Source organism: Bison bison, unplaced genomic scaffold (genome assembly GCF_000754665.1).
Source record: "Bison bison bison isolate TAMUID 2011002044 unplaced genomic scaffold, Bison_UMD1.0 scf7180017864461, whole genome shotgun sequence".
Taxonomy (NCBI): Eukaryota; Metazoa; Chordata; class Mammalia; order Artiodactyla; family Bovidae; genus Bison; species Bison bison.
Genome location: NW_011495023.1, coordinates 18532316 through 18552253, shown reverse-complemented (window position 1 = coordinate 18552253; position 19938 = coordinate 18532316). Strand labels below are relative to the sequence as shown.

Sequence of the window (19938 nt, the reverse complement as noted above, 5' to 3'; positions counted from 1 at the left end):
AAATTGGGAGATGATGGATAATGGGAAGCACGGTGATGGGATAAGCATATTTGTATAGGCCAGTCACAGTCCCAGACTTAACACTGTTTTATGAAACTAAGGAAATTTAAAGGCATTAAGTAAACACATCACTCTCATGACTAGACTCATTAGCAGATTAGCATCGGTAAACCGTTGAGGAATTTTTCTTTCGTTTGGGTTTAGGAGATGTGACAAGGACCTATTGAGTGTTTAAGCTTTTACTGTAATATCTGGCCCACTGTTTCACACTGACTTAATTTGTTGACAAAGGATTTAAGTATTTGGGTTTCTTTCGCTTCTAGTTTCTTCTCCTTTTATGTATGTTGTTTGAACTTCCCCTGTAGCAGTTTTTACACATTATTAAACCATGCTTTATCATATAGTGCATAGTACATAAGCAGGGTATTCCAAATGTTGTCAAATTCCCCAAAGATGGTGTATCAGAATTCATTGTACAAGTTATATTTGCCCTGATGCAGAACTAAATTTCTAAGAGAATTTCTTAGAAAATATGATTTAATGCATTAATTGTTAGTTAGTAGTACTTTCTAAAGGAAGTTTGGTTTTCCAGTTTTGTCAGTTATATTTTGGTTACAGAACATTTTATTTTTAAAAGCCTTTCTCAGTTTGAAAAAAAAATCCTTTGGCCTTAAAAAAGATCTTTGGTATTTATCTCATTTTACCTCTTGTTCATTTAACAGCCTTTTTTTCAGCTCTTACCTTCATCTTGGAATTCTTTTCTTCCCTGACTTCTAGAATACTGCTGCTGTTCAATTTCCCCATTCTTCTCTTCTTGCTCCTTAAATGTCAATAGAGTTTAGTCTCTTACTGTGTTACTTTTCTTTTTTCTTCCCCCTAACATGTTCTCATTTGCTGGCTGGCAATTCTTAGGACTACTTTGTCTACATAAGTAACTCCCAAATCTTTATTTCTAACTCACACACATGTCTGCTTCTTTATCTAAGTAGTTGGTATCCAGAAGTTAACATGTACCAAATGCCTTCCTTTCCCCTAATTTGCAGGTTCTCAGCGATAACACTATCCTCCCAACTACTCTGTGTTCTTTAACATTCTTGGCCTTCTACCCTTACCCATCCATCAACAACTCTTGGATTCTTCCAGATTTTATTCGTGTATGTCCTTCCTCTTGCTACTGCCACTGCCATGAGACTCAGATCATGGCTCTTGAAATAACCTCTGATAACTGCTGTGCTCTGGTAACTGTGTGTGTGTGATAACTGATAATTGTGATAACTTCTACCCAGTCTGTGCACTTAGCATTGACATCATTATACTGGGTTGTGTTCTTTCTTGGCTTAAAATTTTCTAGTGGTTTTATCCAAAGGATCAAAGTTCATACTTCTCAGTAAGACAATAGCAAGTCCTTGACAGTCTGATTGCATCTGTCTTAACTAGCTTGATCCTCCAGTATTTTACTCTTACATTCTCTATATAATTCATCTGCTAAAAGCTTATACTTGATCACATTATGCTCTTCTATGGTTTGATCGTTTGCAGAAAAGGATATATCCTTTGCTCCATTCCTGTTCTGTTGAACTCAGGACTCTTTTTTTCAGAGCCAGCTATGATGTCCTTCTGTTCTCAGTGTCAGTTAACCTCTCAAACACTTTTCTTCTGGTCTGTTATTGCACTTACCACTTTATTATTTTAGTTCCTTCAATTAGACTGTCCTGTGTAGGGTTAGACATTATGATTTATTGCTTTTTGTACTTTTTTTCACTCCCTGCCCTCCTTCAAAGCTTCAAGCACCATTCCTGAGAAACTTAACATAATAAAAAGTAAACTATACCTAGTTTGGTGCTAAATATTTTGATTACATTTTATTCTTTAGAACAACATTGTGAGGAAAAGAATTGTCTGTTAGCTATGAAAAGCTTGAACATTGCTGAAGTCTGAACGTATTGTGTAAGATGCGGTTTCTCCAAAATCCATGTTCTTTCCATAAAATTGTACCTCATGAAACAGATTACAAATCATGTTTAAATTCTACAGAGTGTCTTTGCTGATCACAAACTTTATGTGAGAATTTTACATATAATTTTAAGCTTCTAGAAAGCAACCTGATAACCTTGGAATTGCCTGTGTGTATAAGGAAAATAGTACTTCCCCTTGCATGTGAATTGAAACAATATTATTCCCTTAAATAAATTGTGTAACAATTTGCATCTTTTCAGATTGTTTTCCAGTTAGTCTAAATTTGTAAAAAGGTCCATTAATTTGAAATACTTTTTTTTCCCCTCAATTGAGACATCTGTGTTATTTCAGTTAAGCTTCCTGTTGACTCTTCTCATCAACATAGTGATTTCCTTGTTTGGGTTTTCCTTAACAAATAATTAAGAGGTTGATGGTTCATATTAGATGGGTCTTGGTCTTAAGTGCTAATAGTGTAACTAAGCTGTATTTTAAGGGTGTCAGCAATAGAATGCTTTAATAAAAAATACAAGAGCAGGATCTCTGTCCTGACCACTTCTATATCCCTAGAATAGGCAGTCGGTATTTGTGATATGTGAATAAACTGAAAGAATGGTAATGCGCTGTTGAGGGCTGGGCAAGCACCTGCCTTGGTCATGGTTTAAAAATGTATTTGGAGAAGAAGTGTTACATATGTTGTGATCTAATTAAAGAAACCAGAAATAGATCTATGTAATGCCAGTGTATCTTCCATTAAAAAGAACCTAAGGCAAATCATTCTGTGCTTGCTTGAGGCATAGAAGTGTGGAGGAACTATGAAGCTGTTTGGTTTTGCAGAGAATAATAATTCTAGTGTTAGGAAGAGTGAAACAAGGGTGTCAGGTTACCTCCTTACAGATTTATATCTTTGTTATAGTAACATTTGAACATCTGTTGGCAAGATTACTTTATTGGACAACAGAGTACAGAGAAACTCTGAGCTTAAAAAATGCTGAATTTTTACAGATTGGTAGCCCTTTGAACATTCTAAACTGGTCCTGACTCCACCCTCCATTCCAGATTTGTGAAATGACAAAATAGGCAGGAGACATGGGTCCTTGTTTTTTGATTTGGCCAAACAAGTGCCAGAGTCAGAAGAGATTAAAATTTCTTATTTAATAATTTTGAGTTACAGTTTATTAAAATAAGTTTGAAAAGTAAACAGTAGCTGCAGAAGCAGACCTAGTCAGTGGCCTTAAGTAATTTCTCAGAAAATTTAGCATGTCTTAAGAGTCAATCAGTCACATGCTGGTTCTATAGTTTTGTGCCTCAGCTGGTAAAGAATCCCCTTGCAATGCGAGAGGCCTGGGTTCGATCTCTGGGTTGGGAAGATCCCCTGGAGAAGAGAGAGGCTACCCACCCCCATATTCTGGCCTAGAGAATTAATGGATTGTATAGTCCACAGGGTCGCAAAGTGTCGGACATAACTGAGCGACTTTGACTTTCTATAGTCTTAATCTAATAAGAAAGGGATTAGTCATTCTTAATATGAGGTATAAGTTAGTCACCTAAACTTCCTTTTTGTGTTCGATGATGTTTGTCGACTGGGTGAGGTTAAAATGAACTCAAAGACTTTCCAGTGTATGTTAAGGCAGTAAGCCCACAAAGGAGGTCATAACTGGTTTTAAGTGGGCCACCATTCAGCCCTTCCTTGCTTTGCTTTAAACTACTTTTAGGGTTACTAAATATTCATATAAAATTAGACCAATTGGCCATAGAGGTACTCAGATGTTTGAATAACTGGGGACATTAATGGGGAGAGGTGGTTAGTCTGATTTAGTCAGTGAGTTTACTAAAATTACGTTAATAAAGATGGCATTTTGAATAGTGGGACAGAGGGAATACTGGTGGTGAAAGAATATTAGAAAATATTTGTTTATAACTTGAGAGTGAGTCAAGGAAGGTCTTTTAAATCAGACTCAAAACACATTTGCCTTAAAAAGTTCATAATAACTTCTCTTTGACAGAGATACAAGAAACAAAGGTTGAAAGCAAATACTGAATTAAGAGAAAATAATTTGGAACATATTTAAAACACAGTATGTTAAAGGATACATTAAGAATTCATCAAAGCAGTATGAAAAAAACAATCCAGTTGAAAAATGAGCAAAGGATATGAACCAGCAATTATAGAAGAGGAATTTTAAATTGCCTGTCTTGCTTTAGAATAGTTAGAAAAATTTACTCAAAATGGGACAAAGGCCTTAACTTAGGAGATAAAAGCTATAAACCTCTTAGAAGAAAACAAGGTAAAATCTTTATGACACTGGATTTGGTGCTGATATCTTAGATATGACACCGAAAGCACTGACAACAGAAGAAAAAATAGATAAATTGGACTTCATCAAAATTAAAAACTGCCTCAAAGGAGGCTCTAGAGTGAAAAGACCACCCATGGAATGGGAGGAAGCATTTGTTAAGTCACATCTGATCAGGGGTTAATATCCTGAATATACAGTCGTATGACTCAACGAGAAAGTGAACAGCCCAGTTCAGAAATAGGCTGCTGCTGCTACTGCTAAGTCGCTTCAGTCATGTCCAACTCTGTGCGACCCCATAGACAGCAGCCCACCAGGCTCCACCATCCCTGGGATTCTCCAGGCAAGAACACTGGAGTGGGTGGCCATTTCCTCCTGGGCAAAGGAGTTCAAAAGACATTTTTCCAGAGAACATAATCTAATGGCCAGTAAGCACATAAAAAGGTGTTCAGCATCATTAGTCAACAGGGAAAGCAAATCAGACCACAGTGAAATATCACTTTATACACATTGAAACACAGCCGCTGTGGAATACAGTTTGGCAGTTCCTCAACGGGTGAAACATAAAATTACCGTAGGATCCTCCAGTGATTCTTGCTTAAGTGTAATCAGGAGAATTGAAAGCTACAGAGTCAAATGGATATTTATACACCAAGGATCACAACAGCGCTGTTCACAATAGCCAAATGGTGGAAACAATCCTAGGGTAAACAAAATGTGATATATATATACATGCAGTATTACTCAGCCTTAGAAAGTAGTAAGATTGTGATACACGCTGCAGCATGGATGAACTTTTAAAACCTTATGCTCAGCAACACAAAAGGACAACTATTGTGATCCAGTTCTATGAGGTACCCCAAATGGACAAATTCATGAACACAAACTAGAGCTGTGCCTCCTTAGGGTTTGTGAGATGGGGAGCTATTATTTAATTGTTTGAGCATTTGTTTGGAAAGATGAAAAAGTTCTGCAGGTGAAATTACGATGGTTGTGTGTCAGTGTGAATACACTTAATACTACTGGATTGTAAACCCAGAAATGGTTAAAATGATTAGTTGTATGTTGTATATTTTTCAGCATGAAAGTTCAAAAGAAAAAAAGTTCAAAAGAAAGATTACCGATTTGGTATTGGAAATTAAAATATTTTTTTCACTCTTAGGATTAATGACAGTTGGTAAAAGTGTGTAAGATGATTATTGTGGAGGTCACTTAAGTAAAATCGGTTAAGCTTTAAAGTAGGTTTGTCCTTTGTATTATCAGAGATTTCCCTGATTGAATTAAAAACCAAGTTGCAAAAGCATAATTGTTATAGAACATCAATACCATACTTATTTTTATGTACATTTTAAATGCTTAGAAAAGTTATGGACAGACATAAGATTTAAAATTATGAATTATAAAATAAGGACAGTCACAGCTTATATACCAGGTGTTGTCACCTAGCTATTTCATGGGTTTTTTTTCCCTTATTATACTTGTACACACTTTGTTTTCCCTTATGTCTCCATGTTGTACCCCGCTGTGTAACTGTTCCTACACAGTGGAACATGCAGGCTGCCCTCGTTGCGTCAGTTGTTGGAGCTTTGTTCCTGTGTCCTGTTCAGTATCATTGCAGCAACTGTCAGAACATTGTAGGAAATTGTTTAGTAATGTAGTCAGTACCTTTTATTCTTTAAAGTGCAGTATCTCTTTAGAGATCTTTTTGCAGATTGAGGAGTTATTTGGCATACCAGAAAAATATGGGTCAGAAAATTTTGACTTAAATATATGCTGTCATGAGTATTTTGAAAGGGTATCTATAGTTAGAAGAGGTGAGTGGATATTACTTAAGCCTTGAAAAGTTAGGTTATAATATTTCTATGTGAATGGTCTAGTCTTTGGTAGATTACTCCCTCTACTGGTAAAAATTGGAAATATAAATGAATATAAATGATTAATTCATAAAGAGACAGTTTTATCAAAGTGAATATATCCAATTTAAAATCAAAGGGTAACATACTTATTTCATGGCTTATATTAATTACTTGGTTAGAGAATTACAAATAATTAAAATATAGTTAGGAAAGTAACAATTCATTTTCAATTTAAAATATGGTAGGATGACATTGCTACATTGCCTTAAAAAAGTCAGACACACAAAATAAAAAATAAAAATTTTGTTTCCTTTTGTTTTAAAGTTAAATATCTTTTTTTTCCATAACCAACAAGGTGTGGCAGAATCACCCATAGAACTCCTGCAAGTTGACCATATTCTTGGACTTCCCCACCCCCATTCTGTTCTTTAGAACTGGGGTGGAGCTCTGGTATCTTTTTTTTGTTTTTAAACTTCATGAGTAATTCTGCTAAAGTCATTCTCAAAATCAAACCTTTTAAAAAGAGAATTTCTGGCCTTTAGAGATGTTACTTGCTGAAGGTTCCTATAAATAGTGGTGTCAACTGGTTTCCATACTGTTCATCAATAATCTCTTAAACTGTGAAAGACATGTATCCATAGGATAAACAAACATTTATTTACATTATTACATTATCTCTGTGAGAGTGATATGTATTAGTTTTCTGTTTTGGAGTGTTCTTCTTTTCCTAGAATGAGGAATAACACTGAAGAATTTTCGAGCCCCTGTTAATTTTTCCAGTCTGGATTTAGCAGCACTGAAACAAATGTGGAAATAACACCTTCTCCAACTCCTGTCCTTGAAGGCAGAAGAAAACTTAAGTAAAAGCAACAAAAGGGTCATTTCAGAGGGATATAAGTACTGACTTAATTGTTCATAAAGGAAGTAAAAATAGAACTTGTTTCATCCTGAACATCATTAAGATATTTAAACTGTTTATTCCTTAAGCTGAACTTAAGGTATAATGATCTGGAGAAAACGGGTGCTATTGTCTAGAATTGCCTCATGAAATGTAGTAACTTTTCACAAGAAAGATCTTATTTCCTACAAGTTTCTTTGTACTTGTTTATGATTCCAAACAAATGTTTGAAAGCAAAGCTGAACATGGTAAGCAGTCTCCTAAGACTTACAGACCCTCCTTTAAAATGTGTGCTTTGTAAAATGAATATATCTGTCTTACAAAAATGAAGATGTGGAGACCGAAATGGATCATAAGAGATCAGCACATACATGAAATGTACTGAAAGCAGCTCTGAGTCTATATGTTAGAGAGCTATTGTCCCTAGTTCTTTTGACCATTACAACAGTGTTGTTAAAAGGCTGGTAGAGGAGGTTTGGTTTTTTCTTATTTTGCAATAAGCTTGCTATTAATTCCCAACTTCTTTGGGGCCATGAAGATTAACAAATGTTTAGTTCCTAGAATTGGAATTAAAGATTTGTACTTACTAGGTAGCAATGTGATATTCAAATACAGTGTTCCTGAAACTTTTATATACCATAGTAGCAGTCTTAATTCAGTTGTATAATGTATATGAGCTTGAAAATCTTAAGGAAATGGGTTTATAGGGGGAATTAAAACAGCCTTTCTGCCAGGAAGAGTGTATGGATATCTTGAATAATCTAGTCTAAACATCATTACCTTCTGTTTTTAATTCTTTGCTTCATTAAAGTGACTGTATTAATAAAATATGATATAAAACTACCAGTTTGTGTTCCTTTTCCTGTTGGTAGACATATGGTTTGTTTCTAGTTTTGTGCTAAATTTTTTATATCACAATACCATTTCAAGAATTATTGAATATTCTAATTTACATACATTAGAGTTTCTCTAAGGGTGTATACCTAAGGTGAATTAACTGGGTTATGAAGTACATGTACCTCCAGTTTTTCTAGAGAAGCCAAATTATCTTCCAGTGTAGTTATATGAGTTTAGGTTCCATCTGAGATGCTGTTTCTATTACTCCTTATCAGTATTTGGTATTTTCAGACTTTTGGACATTTTTCTAAATATGAATGTGAAAGAATATTCTGTTGCTTTTTAATATATATTTTCCTGATTATCACTGAAGTTGAGGATCTTTTGTTTTTTAAGCCATTCAGGTTATTCTGTGAATTGTCTTTTCATGTCTTTCATTCCTTTTTCTACTGTTTGTGTTTCTTTGATTTGTAGAAATTCCTTAAAGTATTTTGGTTACCAGTCCTTTGGGTGTAATTATTTTGCTCTTTGTCATTTTCTGCATCCTCACATCAAAGTTATTTTTCTGTGTTTTCCTCTACTATTTCTTAAGACTTAAATGTATATATAAAAGTTAAATCTGCCTTAAATTGGTTTTGTTTTAAATTTTCACTAGCTGTGTTCTTTTTCTTAAAGAGGTTTGTGGCTTTTACTAACCCATACCTCTTCAAATGCTACCAAAAATGCTGTTGGGATTTTAATTTCAGTTACCTTAAATCTATGTAAATAATTTGCAATGACAGCTTTCAAATTATGATAATTTTTCATGCATGTTTTATACATTTTTTTGTGTACATTGAAACACTGAGGTTGGGATTTTGTGGGAGGGTTTTTTTTTTTTTTTGCTATTAAAAGAATCTTTTTTAGTGCTGATAACCTTTAAATGATACAAATAGAGATAGTTCATTGCCTTCTATATTTAATTCCAGAAGAGGAGTATGTAATTCTAGAACTCAGTTGTTAAGTATAAAAGTTCAGAGTAGGAGTCTCCTCTTATTTGTCACATCTGTAGTCCATTCTGGGGTTGCTCTCCATCATGCCTATTCTGATTTTCATATTTAAGTAGACTGTTTTCATGGTGATGAACATTTTCACCTTACTTTATGATGCATATAAATTAATTCTTGGAGAATTGTATTGTCCCTTTATATCTTAATGGAACCTTATTTGGAAGTGTAGTCAATACAGGACAGTACCATGGAGGTATTGAGAGTTCGGTTCCAGACTACAACAGTGAAGCAAGTATCACAAATGAATATTTAGACTTCCCGGTGTATATAAAAGTTACCTTTGCATTATACTGTAGTCTGTTAAGTGTGCAATAATAGCATTATGACTAAAATCTGTGATAACCTCTAGAGGGGTGGGATGGGGGTGGGTGGGAAGGAAACTCGAGAGGGAGGGGATATGTGTATATAGTATATACATGGTTGATTCACAGTGGTGTACAACAGAAAACACTATTGTAAAGCAATTGTATTCCAGTTTTTAAAAATACGTACCTTAGTTTAAAAAGAATGCTGTTGGGAAAATGTGTGGGTAGACTTGCAATACAGAGTTGCTGTAAAACCTTCCATTATTTGGGGGAGATGAAAAAGGCAGTAACTGTGAAATGCAATAAAACAAGATGTGCTTGTACACGTATTTGAGACATTATTACTAACAAGCAGAGGGGTGCTTTGAAACTCAGATACAGGTTTGGTAGCATCACTGCCTTCCCTGATGACTTTAAGCAAGTTACATAGTTTTTTTTGTACAGTTTTATCATCTATGAAATCAGAGTGTGACATATCTACCTCATATCTAGTCAGCCAACTATTTCCCGAGTCCACTCTGTGGTACCTTGGTAATGAGATTACTTGAGTTAGGTACCTGGCACATGCATGGATCCTGCTTGTTTGATGTTGGTTACAATTTCCAGTATTCAAGTTATGGTTTTCAGCCTTATTGTCTCCTTTGTCTTTAGAATCTACATCAGGAGACAAGGCTGTATCACACTCTTGCACAACTCCTTCCACATCTTCAGCCTCTGGACTGAACCCCACGTCTGCACCTCCAGCATCCGCTTCAGCAATTCCTGTCTCTCCTGTTCCACAGTCACCAATACCTCCATTACTTCAGGACCCAAATCTGCTTAGACAGTTGCTTCCTGCTTTGCAAGCCACGCTGCAACTTAATAATTCTAATGTGGACATATCCAAAATAAATGAAGGTAAATTTTCATGGTAACAGTTTCTCAAAAGTTCATTTGCAGTGTGCAAAATGACATAATTAGTAAAATCCCCAGTATAATATGGAATGGTCTTTGTTTCATTTTGAAATTTATGTTGAACTGCATGCTTTAAAATATGATTGAATTAGCAATACTTTTTCTGTATATTCTCCAAGACTTGTCTGTGTACCTGGTAGTTAGCAGAGATAATTATAATTGTTTTGTTAACTTAATGTTTATGGTGAATTTTTTTTTTTAATGAAGACAGAAGAAAAGAGTATTTGCTAAAATTGATAGAAACGCTTAGTCTCTAACATATTTCAAAAAGCCTCCTGTATAATTTGAAGTATTTTAAATATGCTAATTACTAGGACTAAGCTAAGAGTAGGAATTCAGGTAGTTCTTGAACTACTTAAACATCTATGAGAAGGGAAGTAATGGATATGTTATGCTGTTTTACCTAGTTAAATTGCATTGTTAATTGCAATTTTGCTTTTCAGTGTACTACTAAAGTATTTAGACAGCCACCTCAAAGAAGTCTGAGTAAAAATGGATATAGTTTGTAAGCCATTCAGATTGAAGTATTAAATCTTAGGAATATCACAAAATTTTGTTTGCATACATTTTCATATAATATATTTAAAAGTACTATTAAGTGTTTAAGTTCTTCCTTTATCATAAAAATGGAGCTATCTCAGGCTAGTTGGTCATTAGTCTTCCAGTCTTATTCTTCTCAACATTTTTGTATTCTCTTGTTTGATAGGAAAAGGTTTTACTAGACAAAGTAGGACTTTTAAACAGTTTGAAGAAACCATAGCCTAAGAAAATGTTGATAATAAAAGATCTTACGCTTCAAAAATACATAGTATTCCAAAGTACCCCGCTTTTTAATATTCATTTTTGAAAGATTGTTGAGGGTAGGTGTTGATGTAGGATTTGAGTGCTCAGCTTATCTAATAAAGCAGTTGCATGAAACAGTTGCTGTTTATCCCGTTCATTCCAAGTAATGTACTAAGCACCTTGCCTATGTATGGATAGGTTCCTGGTATAGTCAGAAGTTCCAGTGAGTACTCTGCTGTTTTAAACATCTCAAGGAGTTTTCCTTTAACTGAACACCTAAATTTTACTGGAAAGGAAACTCTACTGTTTTATTGTATAAGCCCCTTCAGTTTCTTTGCCTCTGCCTCAGATCATTCCCCATGTCTAAACCTGTTGTATTACTCCTGTCTTCTAGACTTAATTTGGGAATTCTAGTATGAAACAATTTTTTTTCTGGGTTCTCATTTGAATTTTCAAGTTTTTACTAATACTACATATGCTGCTGTGTTTTTATTTGAATTTAAGATGTACTGTGTTTCTAGTTCTTACAGCAGCTGTGACACAAGCCTCATTGCAGTCTATAATTCACAAATTTCTTACTGCTGGACCATCTGCTTTCAACATAACTTCTCTGATTTCTCAAGCTGCTCAGCTCTCCACACAAGGTATTTATGTATTTTTAGATACCTCTAGAGTTGTGTCTTTAAGGCAGGCAGGTGAGATTAATAACAGATTTCTTTTAATCTTTGAAGAAAAAGTAGCTGTGATAATTTTTTGATTTTTTAACACTGCTTTATACAAGTAGTATTTTTCTTTACCTTTTTAGATGAAACAGGTTTTTCACATTTATCTTATGCTGTATATATGTTTAATTCAACATGTAAGTCGTTAATGAGGTATCCTGCTCCAAAGCTAAAATAAACTGTGGTATGCTCTCAATCTTTGTGAATCATTGAATCTGTTTTCCGAGTTGAGCTTTGGTTTCAGTTGGTGTTAGATGATTTTTGATCAGAGGATGTGGAAATGCTTTAGTCCTGCCTTGAGTTAGCCAGCCCTCTTCTCCGTGCAGGTGTCTAGTTAGAGGTGACACCAAGGAGCAGATGGGAAATAAAAGCGTCCCTTGATTTATGCCTGAGCCCCAGTGCAGAAAGCTGCTCAAGTGAGCAGGACTGCTGATCAACCAGTGCAGTGAAAAGACTCTTGAGAGACCCTTTGGGTGGTCTCATGGGGTGGGAATCTGAGGGGGACAAGAAGTAAGGCTGAGATCAGGATGCTTTCCCGGCGAGACTGTGTTCAGACTTGGAGTGGGTGCTGCACTGGGTGGCTGGTCTCTGACGGGTCATGTGGTTAGTGTGGCCCCAGTGGGTAGAGATGCTGACTTTTTCAGATAGGTGTTCTCTTTGGGGTTATGGGGCATGTGCAGAGTTGTAAAGATCTGCCCCACATCAATTACAGAGGTTTCTGGTTTATTTTACTCTTCACAGCCCAACCATCCAATCAGTCTCCAATGTCTTTAACGTCTGATGCATCATCCCCACGATCGTATGTGTCTCCAAGGATAAGCACACCCCAGACAAACACAGTCCCCATCAAACCTTTGATCAGTACTCCTCCTGTTTCATCACAGCCAAAGGTAAGTTCTGACAAAACGTGGTCCACTGGGGAAGGGAATGGCAAACCAAACCACTTCAGTATTCTTGCCTTGAGAACCCCATAAACAGTATGAAAAGGCAAAAAGATATGACACTGAAAAATGAACTCCCCAGATGGGTAGGTGCCCAATATACTATTGGAGAAGGGTGGAGAAATAGCTCCAGAAAGAATGAAGAGACAGAGCAAAAGCAAAAACAGTGCCCAGTTGTGGATGTGACTGGTGATGGAAGTAAAGTCTGATGCTGTCAAGAACAATATTGCATAGGAACCTGGAATGTCAGGTCCATGAATCAAGGTACATTGGAAGTGGTCAAACAGGAGATGGCAAGACTGAACATCAACATTTTAGGAATCAGTGAACTAAAATGGACTGGAATGGACATTTAATTCAGATGATCAAAATGTCTACTGCTGTGGGCAAGAATCCCTTAGAAGAAATGGAATAGCCCTCATAGTCAACAAAAGAGTCCGAAATGCAGTACTTGGGTGCAATCTCATAAATGACAGAATGATTTCTGCTTGTTTACAAGGCAAACCATTCAGTATCACAGTAATTCAAGTCTTTGCCCAACCACTAATGGTAAAGAAGCTGAAGTTGAATGATTCTGTGAGGATCTACAAGACCCTCTAGAACTAACACCAAAATGATGTGCTTTTAGGGGACTGGAATGCAAAAGTAGGAAGTCAAGAGATATCTGGAATAACAGGCAAGTTTGACTTTGGAGTGCAAAATGAAGCAGGGCAAAGGCTGACAGAGTTTTGCCAAGAGAATGCACTGGTGTTAGTAAACACTCTCTTCCAACAACACAAGAGATGACTACACATGGATATCACCAGATGGTCAATACCAAAAATCAGATTGATTATATTCTTTGCAGCAGAAGATAGAGAAGCTCTATACAGTCAGCAAAGACAAGACCGGGAACTGACTATGGCTCAGATCATGAACTCCTTATTGCCAAATTCAGACTTATATTGAAGAGAGTAGGGAAAACCACTGAACCATTCAGATATGACCTAAATCAAATCCCTTAGGATTATACAGTGGAAGTGACAAATAGATTCAAGGAATTAGATCTGAAAGAGTGCCTAAGATCAATGGACAGAGGTTTGTGGCATTATACATAAGGTAGTGATCAAAACATCCCCCCAAAAAAAGAAACGCAAAAAGGCAAAATGGTTGTCTGAGGACTTCTTAAAAATAGCTGAGAAAAGAAGTGAAAGGCAAAGGAGCAAAAGGAAAGCTATATCCATCTCAATGCAGAGTTCCAAAGAGTAGCAAGGAGAGAGAAGAAAGCCTGCCTCATTGATCAATGCAAAGAAATAGAAGGAAACAATAGAATAGTAAAGACTAAAGATCTCTTCAAAAAACCTAGAGATACCAAGGGAACATTTCATGCAGAGATGGCACAATAAAGCACAGAAACAGTATGCTGTGAAAGTGCTGCATTCAATATGCCAGCAAATTTGGAAAACTCGGTGGTGGCCGCAGGACTGGAAAAGGTCAATTTCCATTCCAATTCCAAAGAAAGGCAATGCCAAAGAATGTTCAAACTACCACACAGGTGCACTCATCTCTCACACCAGCAAAGTAATGCTCAAAATTCTCCAAACTACGCTTCAGCAGTTTGTGAGCTGAGAACTTCCAGATGTTCAAGCTGGATTTGGAAAAGGCAGAGAACTGGAGATCAAATTGTTGACATCCATTGGATCATAGAAAAAGTGAGAGAATTCCAGAAAAACATCTACTTCTGCTTTATTGACTATGTCAAAACCTTTGACTGTGTGGATCACAGCAAACTGGAAAGTCTTCCAAGAGATGGGAATACCAGACCACCTTACCTGCCTCCTGAGAAATATGTATGCAGGTTCAAGAAGCAACAATTAGAACCAGACATGGAACAATGGACTGGTTCCAAATTGGGAAAGAATACACCAAGGCTTTATATTGTCACCCTGCTTGTTTAACTTATAAGAGTACATTTCACAGAGTACATCGTGCAAAATGCCAGACTGGATGAAGCACAAGCTGGAATCAAGATTGCCAGAAGAAATACCGATAACCTCAGATATGCAGATGACACCACCCTTATGGCAGAAAGTGACAAGGAACTAAATAATCTCTTGATGAAAGTAAGAGAGGAGAGTGAATAAGCTGGCTTAAAACTCAATGTTGAAAATACTAAGATCATGGCATCCAGTCCTGTCACTTCATGGCAAATAGATGGGGAAACAGTGGCTGACTTTATATTTTTGGGCTCCAGAATCACTGCAGATGGTGACTGCAGCCATGAAATTTAAAAATGCTTGCTCCTTGGAAGAAAAGCTATGACCAACCTAGACAGCATATTAAAAAGCAGAGATTTTACTTTGCTGACAAAAGTCTGTCTAGTCAGAGCTGTGGTTTTTCCAGTAGTCATGTGTGGATTTGAGAGTTGGACTATAAAGAAAGCTGAGCATTGAAGAATTGATGCTTTTGAACTGTGGTGTTGGAGAAGACTCTTGAGTCCCTTGGACCACAAGGAGATCAAACCAGTCAATCCTAAAGGAAATCAGTCCAGAATACTCATTGGAAGGACTGATGCTGAAGCTCCAATACTTTGGCTACCTGATGTGAAGAACTGACTCATTGGAAAAGGCCCTGATGCTGGGAAAGATTGAGGGCAGGAGAATGGGTCAACAGAAGATGAGATGGTTGTATGGCATCACTCTTTCGATGGACATGAGTTTGAGCAATCTCCTGGTGTTGGTGATGGACAGGGAAGCCTGGTGTGGGGTTGCAGAGAGTCCACTGAATTGAACTGACTGGAAGGTACATCGCCTCTGAGGGGAATTGGGAAAGAACACACTTCTGGCTAAAACAAGTTTTCATGGTGTTCTAGACTGTGTATGGAGGAAGAGCCCTTTTTTGGGAGTGAGGTGGTGGGATGCATGGCTGGTGATTGAGAATAGATGCAGGTTAATCTCAGCCACTGGAGGGCTTGGAGGAGTGAGTTGCACCGGTGCCCCTTCTCTGCTTTGATGCTGTTTTCTCTTTATTGATTTCATGGATAAAGAAGGTTTACTAATAGTCTTTATTTTTGTAGAATTTTTAGACTCCAATCTGTGAGAGAACATGTTTTCCAGTGATTTCCCCGTACTTTTTTATAGAAATGAGTCAATTTCTGTGACAAGAGCTTTGTGTCTTAATTTTCACATCAGCTACTGTTTGCTTCATTTGATAGAAACTTAACTCTTTCATTAAGTCTGATTTTCATTTTCATTAGGTCTTTCTGAATATAGAGCCCATTTTATGAAGCTATATTGCTTGTTTGTCCAAATAAAACCTTATGTTGTTGGCTCCTCACAGCACAGTTAGACTGTTGCTAGTCTCTGTTCTTACTGGGCTGTGAACAGGACCTTAGGATGCTGCTGTCGGATTTTACGTTGCATTCTTTGACTCTTGCTCACAAATTCATAAGCAGTTCCCAGTCATCCTCATTCTGTGCTTTTGTAGCATACCACCAGTAAAACTTGAGCTATTTGGAAGTTGAAATGTATGCGTTTTAACTTTTTTTGAACTCTTACTGATAACTGTATGGGGAAATTGTTTTTCAAAGCTGTAAAACAGGGGGCTCTTTGACACTTTCATGGCAAAGAATGCCTTACTTAAATAAAATCATAAGCAGAAGCCTAAAAATAAAAATGTATTGAAACATGGCTTGAAGTGGATGGTAGGCCAGCTCTTAGGTCTTCCTGTTGGTTCATCCCTTCCCGACTTGAGTCATGTTTCTGTGTATGTTGTAGATTGCTGTTTTAAAATTTTGAATTACAGTTGTTTTCTGTGTAGTTCCTTATTATTTACTTGTATTTTGATGAGCGAAGAATTAAAATGTGAGTTTCAGCACAAGAGACCTATTCTTAGAGCTTATAACTTACCTTGTGGTATTCTAAGAGCACAGGGAAAGATGGCTGTATACGGCATGAGTGGTTGTGTTGGGTTTATAGTTGATCGTAACATTGTCAACTTCAAATCCTGTAGGCAGATGGCTTGTAGTTTTTTGGATTATAAACCTTTCAGATTGTCTTTAAAAGTAAGTGGGCATTTGATCTTATATAGATCTTATTAAAATGTTCTTTATAAAAGAACATGCTTTTGTACATATTTTGGACTTACATTGAAAACTGCTTGCTGACTGTCACATGTGTGTGTGAAAATGTGTGTCCACAGTGGTAACCATGGACCTCTTGGTCTGCCTCTGTAGGGTGCCATCTCTTTGAAGCCCACTCCAGTTAAATTGCATATGGGCCATAGCTCATTCTCTGATAGACAAGTCTATACATTCTCTTCATTTGTGATTGAATTTTAAGCATCTTTATTTGTATGATGTGGTGTAATATATTTATTTTTATTGATACAGAAGTAATAGTAAATCAGAAAAGATGTTACAGTATATTAGAAAGAAAATGGGGTTTAAAATCAGGAGAACTAGTTTCTTAAGCTGGTTGGCTTAAGTAATTGGCCCTGGGCCATTTTATGAAGAAATTAGATCTAAGCCTCAAAACTTCCTTCTATCTACATGACCTTTGGAAACTCATTTGATTCCTCTTCTTTAAATCTCCATGTTTTATATTGTTCAAGATTACTAACTAGACTTGGAGGGATCTGAAGATTTGGGCCCTAAATGACAATAGTTTACATAATTAAGTGTGGCTGTATCGCTAATACTAATCCTATTGTGAACATTTAAGACAACTCTTACCTTTAAAAAAAATCACTGAACAGAAATAATTGGGGAGTTTTCATTGGCAGAACTTTTGCTCTTATCTAGTTTCCACTGCTGTTTGTCTATGTGGTAGAAGCCTGTCTCACCAGATTCTGACATTCTAGGTTAGTACTCCAGTAGTTAAGCAAGGACCAGTTTCACAGTCGGCCACACAGCAGCCTGTAACTGCTGACAAGCAGCAAGGTCATGAACCTGTCTCTCCTCGAAGTCTTCAGCGCTCAAAGTAAGTTGATGTTGTATGTTGAAACAACACTTTTTTCTTTATATTACCATATTATTTGGATATTATATATGCATAGTAGAACTTGATCTTGGAAGAATCCATGGATAGCCTAACATAGTTTGGTGTATTATAAAATTTACAAAGGCAAATCTTACTAGATTGTCTCTAGTAGTGAATCCTGATTATTTTGAAGAAAGTGGCTCTCTCTTTAGAATTTTGCTTGATGGAATACAGGGGGAGTAACTATATCTGACACTTCACTTGTAGAAGCACATGGTTTTATACTAGTTCATTCATTGGAAATGATAACTTCCCAATAGCAGTTTTAGATTTGAGTTTATTGATAAAGCCAAAAACCTCACATCTGAAACTTGGGTCAGTATTTTCCAGCTGATGTGTGTCAGACCTTCCTGATAGCCTCAGCTCTGAACCTTTAGTCTTTAGTGGCTGCAGTATAATTTTAAATATCCTTAGTGATGAAAACCCTTCATCTTTTGGGAAACTTCATTTTTGGAAATAACTGAAATTCATTCAGAGCAAAGTCTGGTGTGAGGCAGCTAGCAAATCAGCTTTGGGGTATTACATTCTTGATTCTCACCACCACATCCCCAAATCTGGCCCAAACCATACAGGTGAAAAGAAGATAAGCAACCTCAGAGTGTTCCCCATTTTTGGTCTTATTTTGCCACTGAACTCATTCATTGTGAGGCAGTTAAAATGTCTGTTTTGCTTCACATTATTTCACCCTCTGATTACACACTTTACTCTGATTTTAAACAGTCAAAACCTCTGAACTTTTCACCCTCCATGTCTTCATGTATTTAAGATATATTGATGTGCCTTATGTCTACAACTGTTCTAATGTGACCATTGCTTAGTCACATCCTTATTAGTGTTTGTAGTATACAGAGGCACAGGTTCCACTGTTAAGTTTGGTTGAGTACAGATATTTTAAATTCAGCCCTGACATAACTGTTCAAAGGGCTCTTTTAACCTCAGACGTGTATTAGGAATATGATATAAGTATTCTTTGGATTTGAAATTATACTTATTTAATATTAAAATAATAAGTTGTTATTAGGAATTTGGGTATCTTTAAGTTAATGAAAGGTATTGACAGGCAATGTTTAGGATACCTAGAAACCACTTTTAACCATGCTCCACATTCGGTTATCTTTTCTCATAGCAGCCAGAGAAGTCCGTCACCTGGTCCAAATCACACGTCTAGTAGTAACGCATCAAATACAGCAGTTGTACCACAGAACTCCTCTGCCCGACCTCCGTGTTCACTAACACCGACGCTCGCAGCACACTTCAATGAAAATCTCATCAAGCATGTTCAAGGATGGCCTGCAGATCATGCGGAGAAGCAGGTACATCACAGTCACAGCAGGTGTTCTGCCTGTGGTTTGCTGGCAGCTCAATTCCACTTTGAGAAAGTCTAACCCGGACCCTGTGGATTCGAGCCGTCTTTAAAACAACTAATTTCTCATTAGGTTGTCTGTGGTTACTTTGTAAAATATTTGATATGTACTTACAGGATATTTGTGAAGTAACTTTCTGTGGTTTCACATATTCTAATTATCATCATAGCTCCCATTATCAAGTGCTCAGCGTTTAGCTCTGTGCTAAGTGCTTTATATTTATTTGTTCCATTTTCTAAAACTACTGACCAGTGCAGATCATGAGTTTTTTGTTCTACTAATGAGGCTCTTAAGACCAAATGATCTGTACCAAGGTCACTCAATTACTAGAGTGATACGACTCAAAGCCAGCATGCTTTTCCTACTCAGCCAGCTACTCTGATCCTTTTAGTACAGTTGACCCTTGAACAACTTGGGTAGGGGGGCTGACTCTCCACACAGTCAAAAATCCAAGTATGGATTATAGTCAGCCCTCCATATCCACAGTCCCTCACCCCCAGATCAGCCAACTGTGGATTGTGTAGAACAGCGGTGTTGATTATTGGAAAAAAATCCATGTGTAAGTGGGCCTGCCTGCACAGTGTAAACCTCTTGTTCAAGGTTCAATTAACTACTGAAAGTTAGAAAACACTTGTACTTGGGGATGAAGGACCAACCCTAGCACATTCCAGTTATTGCCACTGGCTGTTTTGTTTTATCAAATGACTAACCATCGGAAATGTTCTGTAAGCTCATGGTCATGCATTGTGTATCTCTTGATACAGGGATACAGTAAGGCCCCTTTATCAGTGTTACACCTGAACTTCATTTTGGCCGATCCAGCATTTTTTATTAATCACAAATCATGAGTCCTTCTATCTTAGTGCTGTACTACCATGAGACTGAAAATAGTATCTTCTCAAGAAGCCTGAGGGGTGAAATCTTAAAGGAATACATTTCACCATTAGAGATGGGTTAAAAA

General features: G+C 36.8%; 1 protein-coding gene across 3 annotated transcripts in view; it reads left to right on the top strand.

Moving 5' to 3' along the window:
- The window catches only part of WAC (WW domain containing adaptor with coiled-coil), a 78149-nt gene that overhangs the window by 53440 nt on the left and 4771 nt on the right, over nucleotides 1-19938 (top strand). For 2 of the 3 annotated variants that reach the window (XM_010860034.1, XM_010860032.1), the window contains 5 exons: nucleotides 9847-10092; nucleotides 11454-11576; nucleotides 12396-12544; nucleotides 17435-17553; nucleotides 18740-18926. In XM_010860034.1, the coding sequence (XP_010858336.1) occupies nucleotides 9847-10092; nucleotides 11454-11576; nucleotides 12396-12544; nucleotides 17435-17553; nucleotides 18740-18926 (824 nt within the window). The remainder of the gene's footprint in view (nucleotides 1-9846; nucleotides 10093-11453; nucleotides 11577-12395; nucleotides 12545-17434; nucleotides 17554-18739; nucleotides 18927-19938) is intronic. The other variant, XM_010860033.1, reaches the window with a different exon arrangement.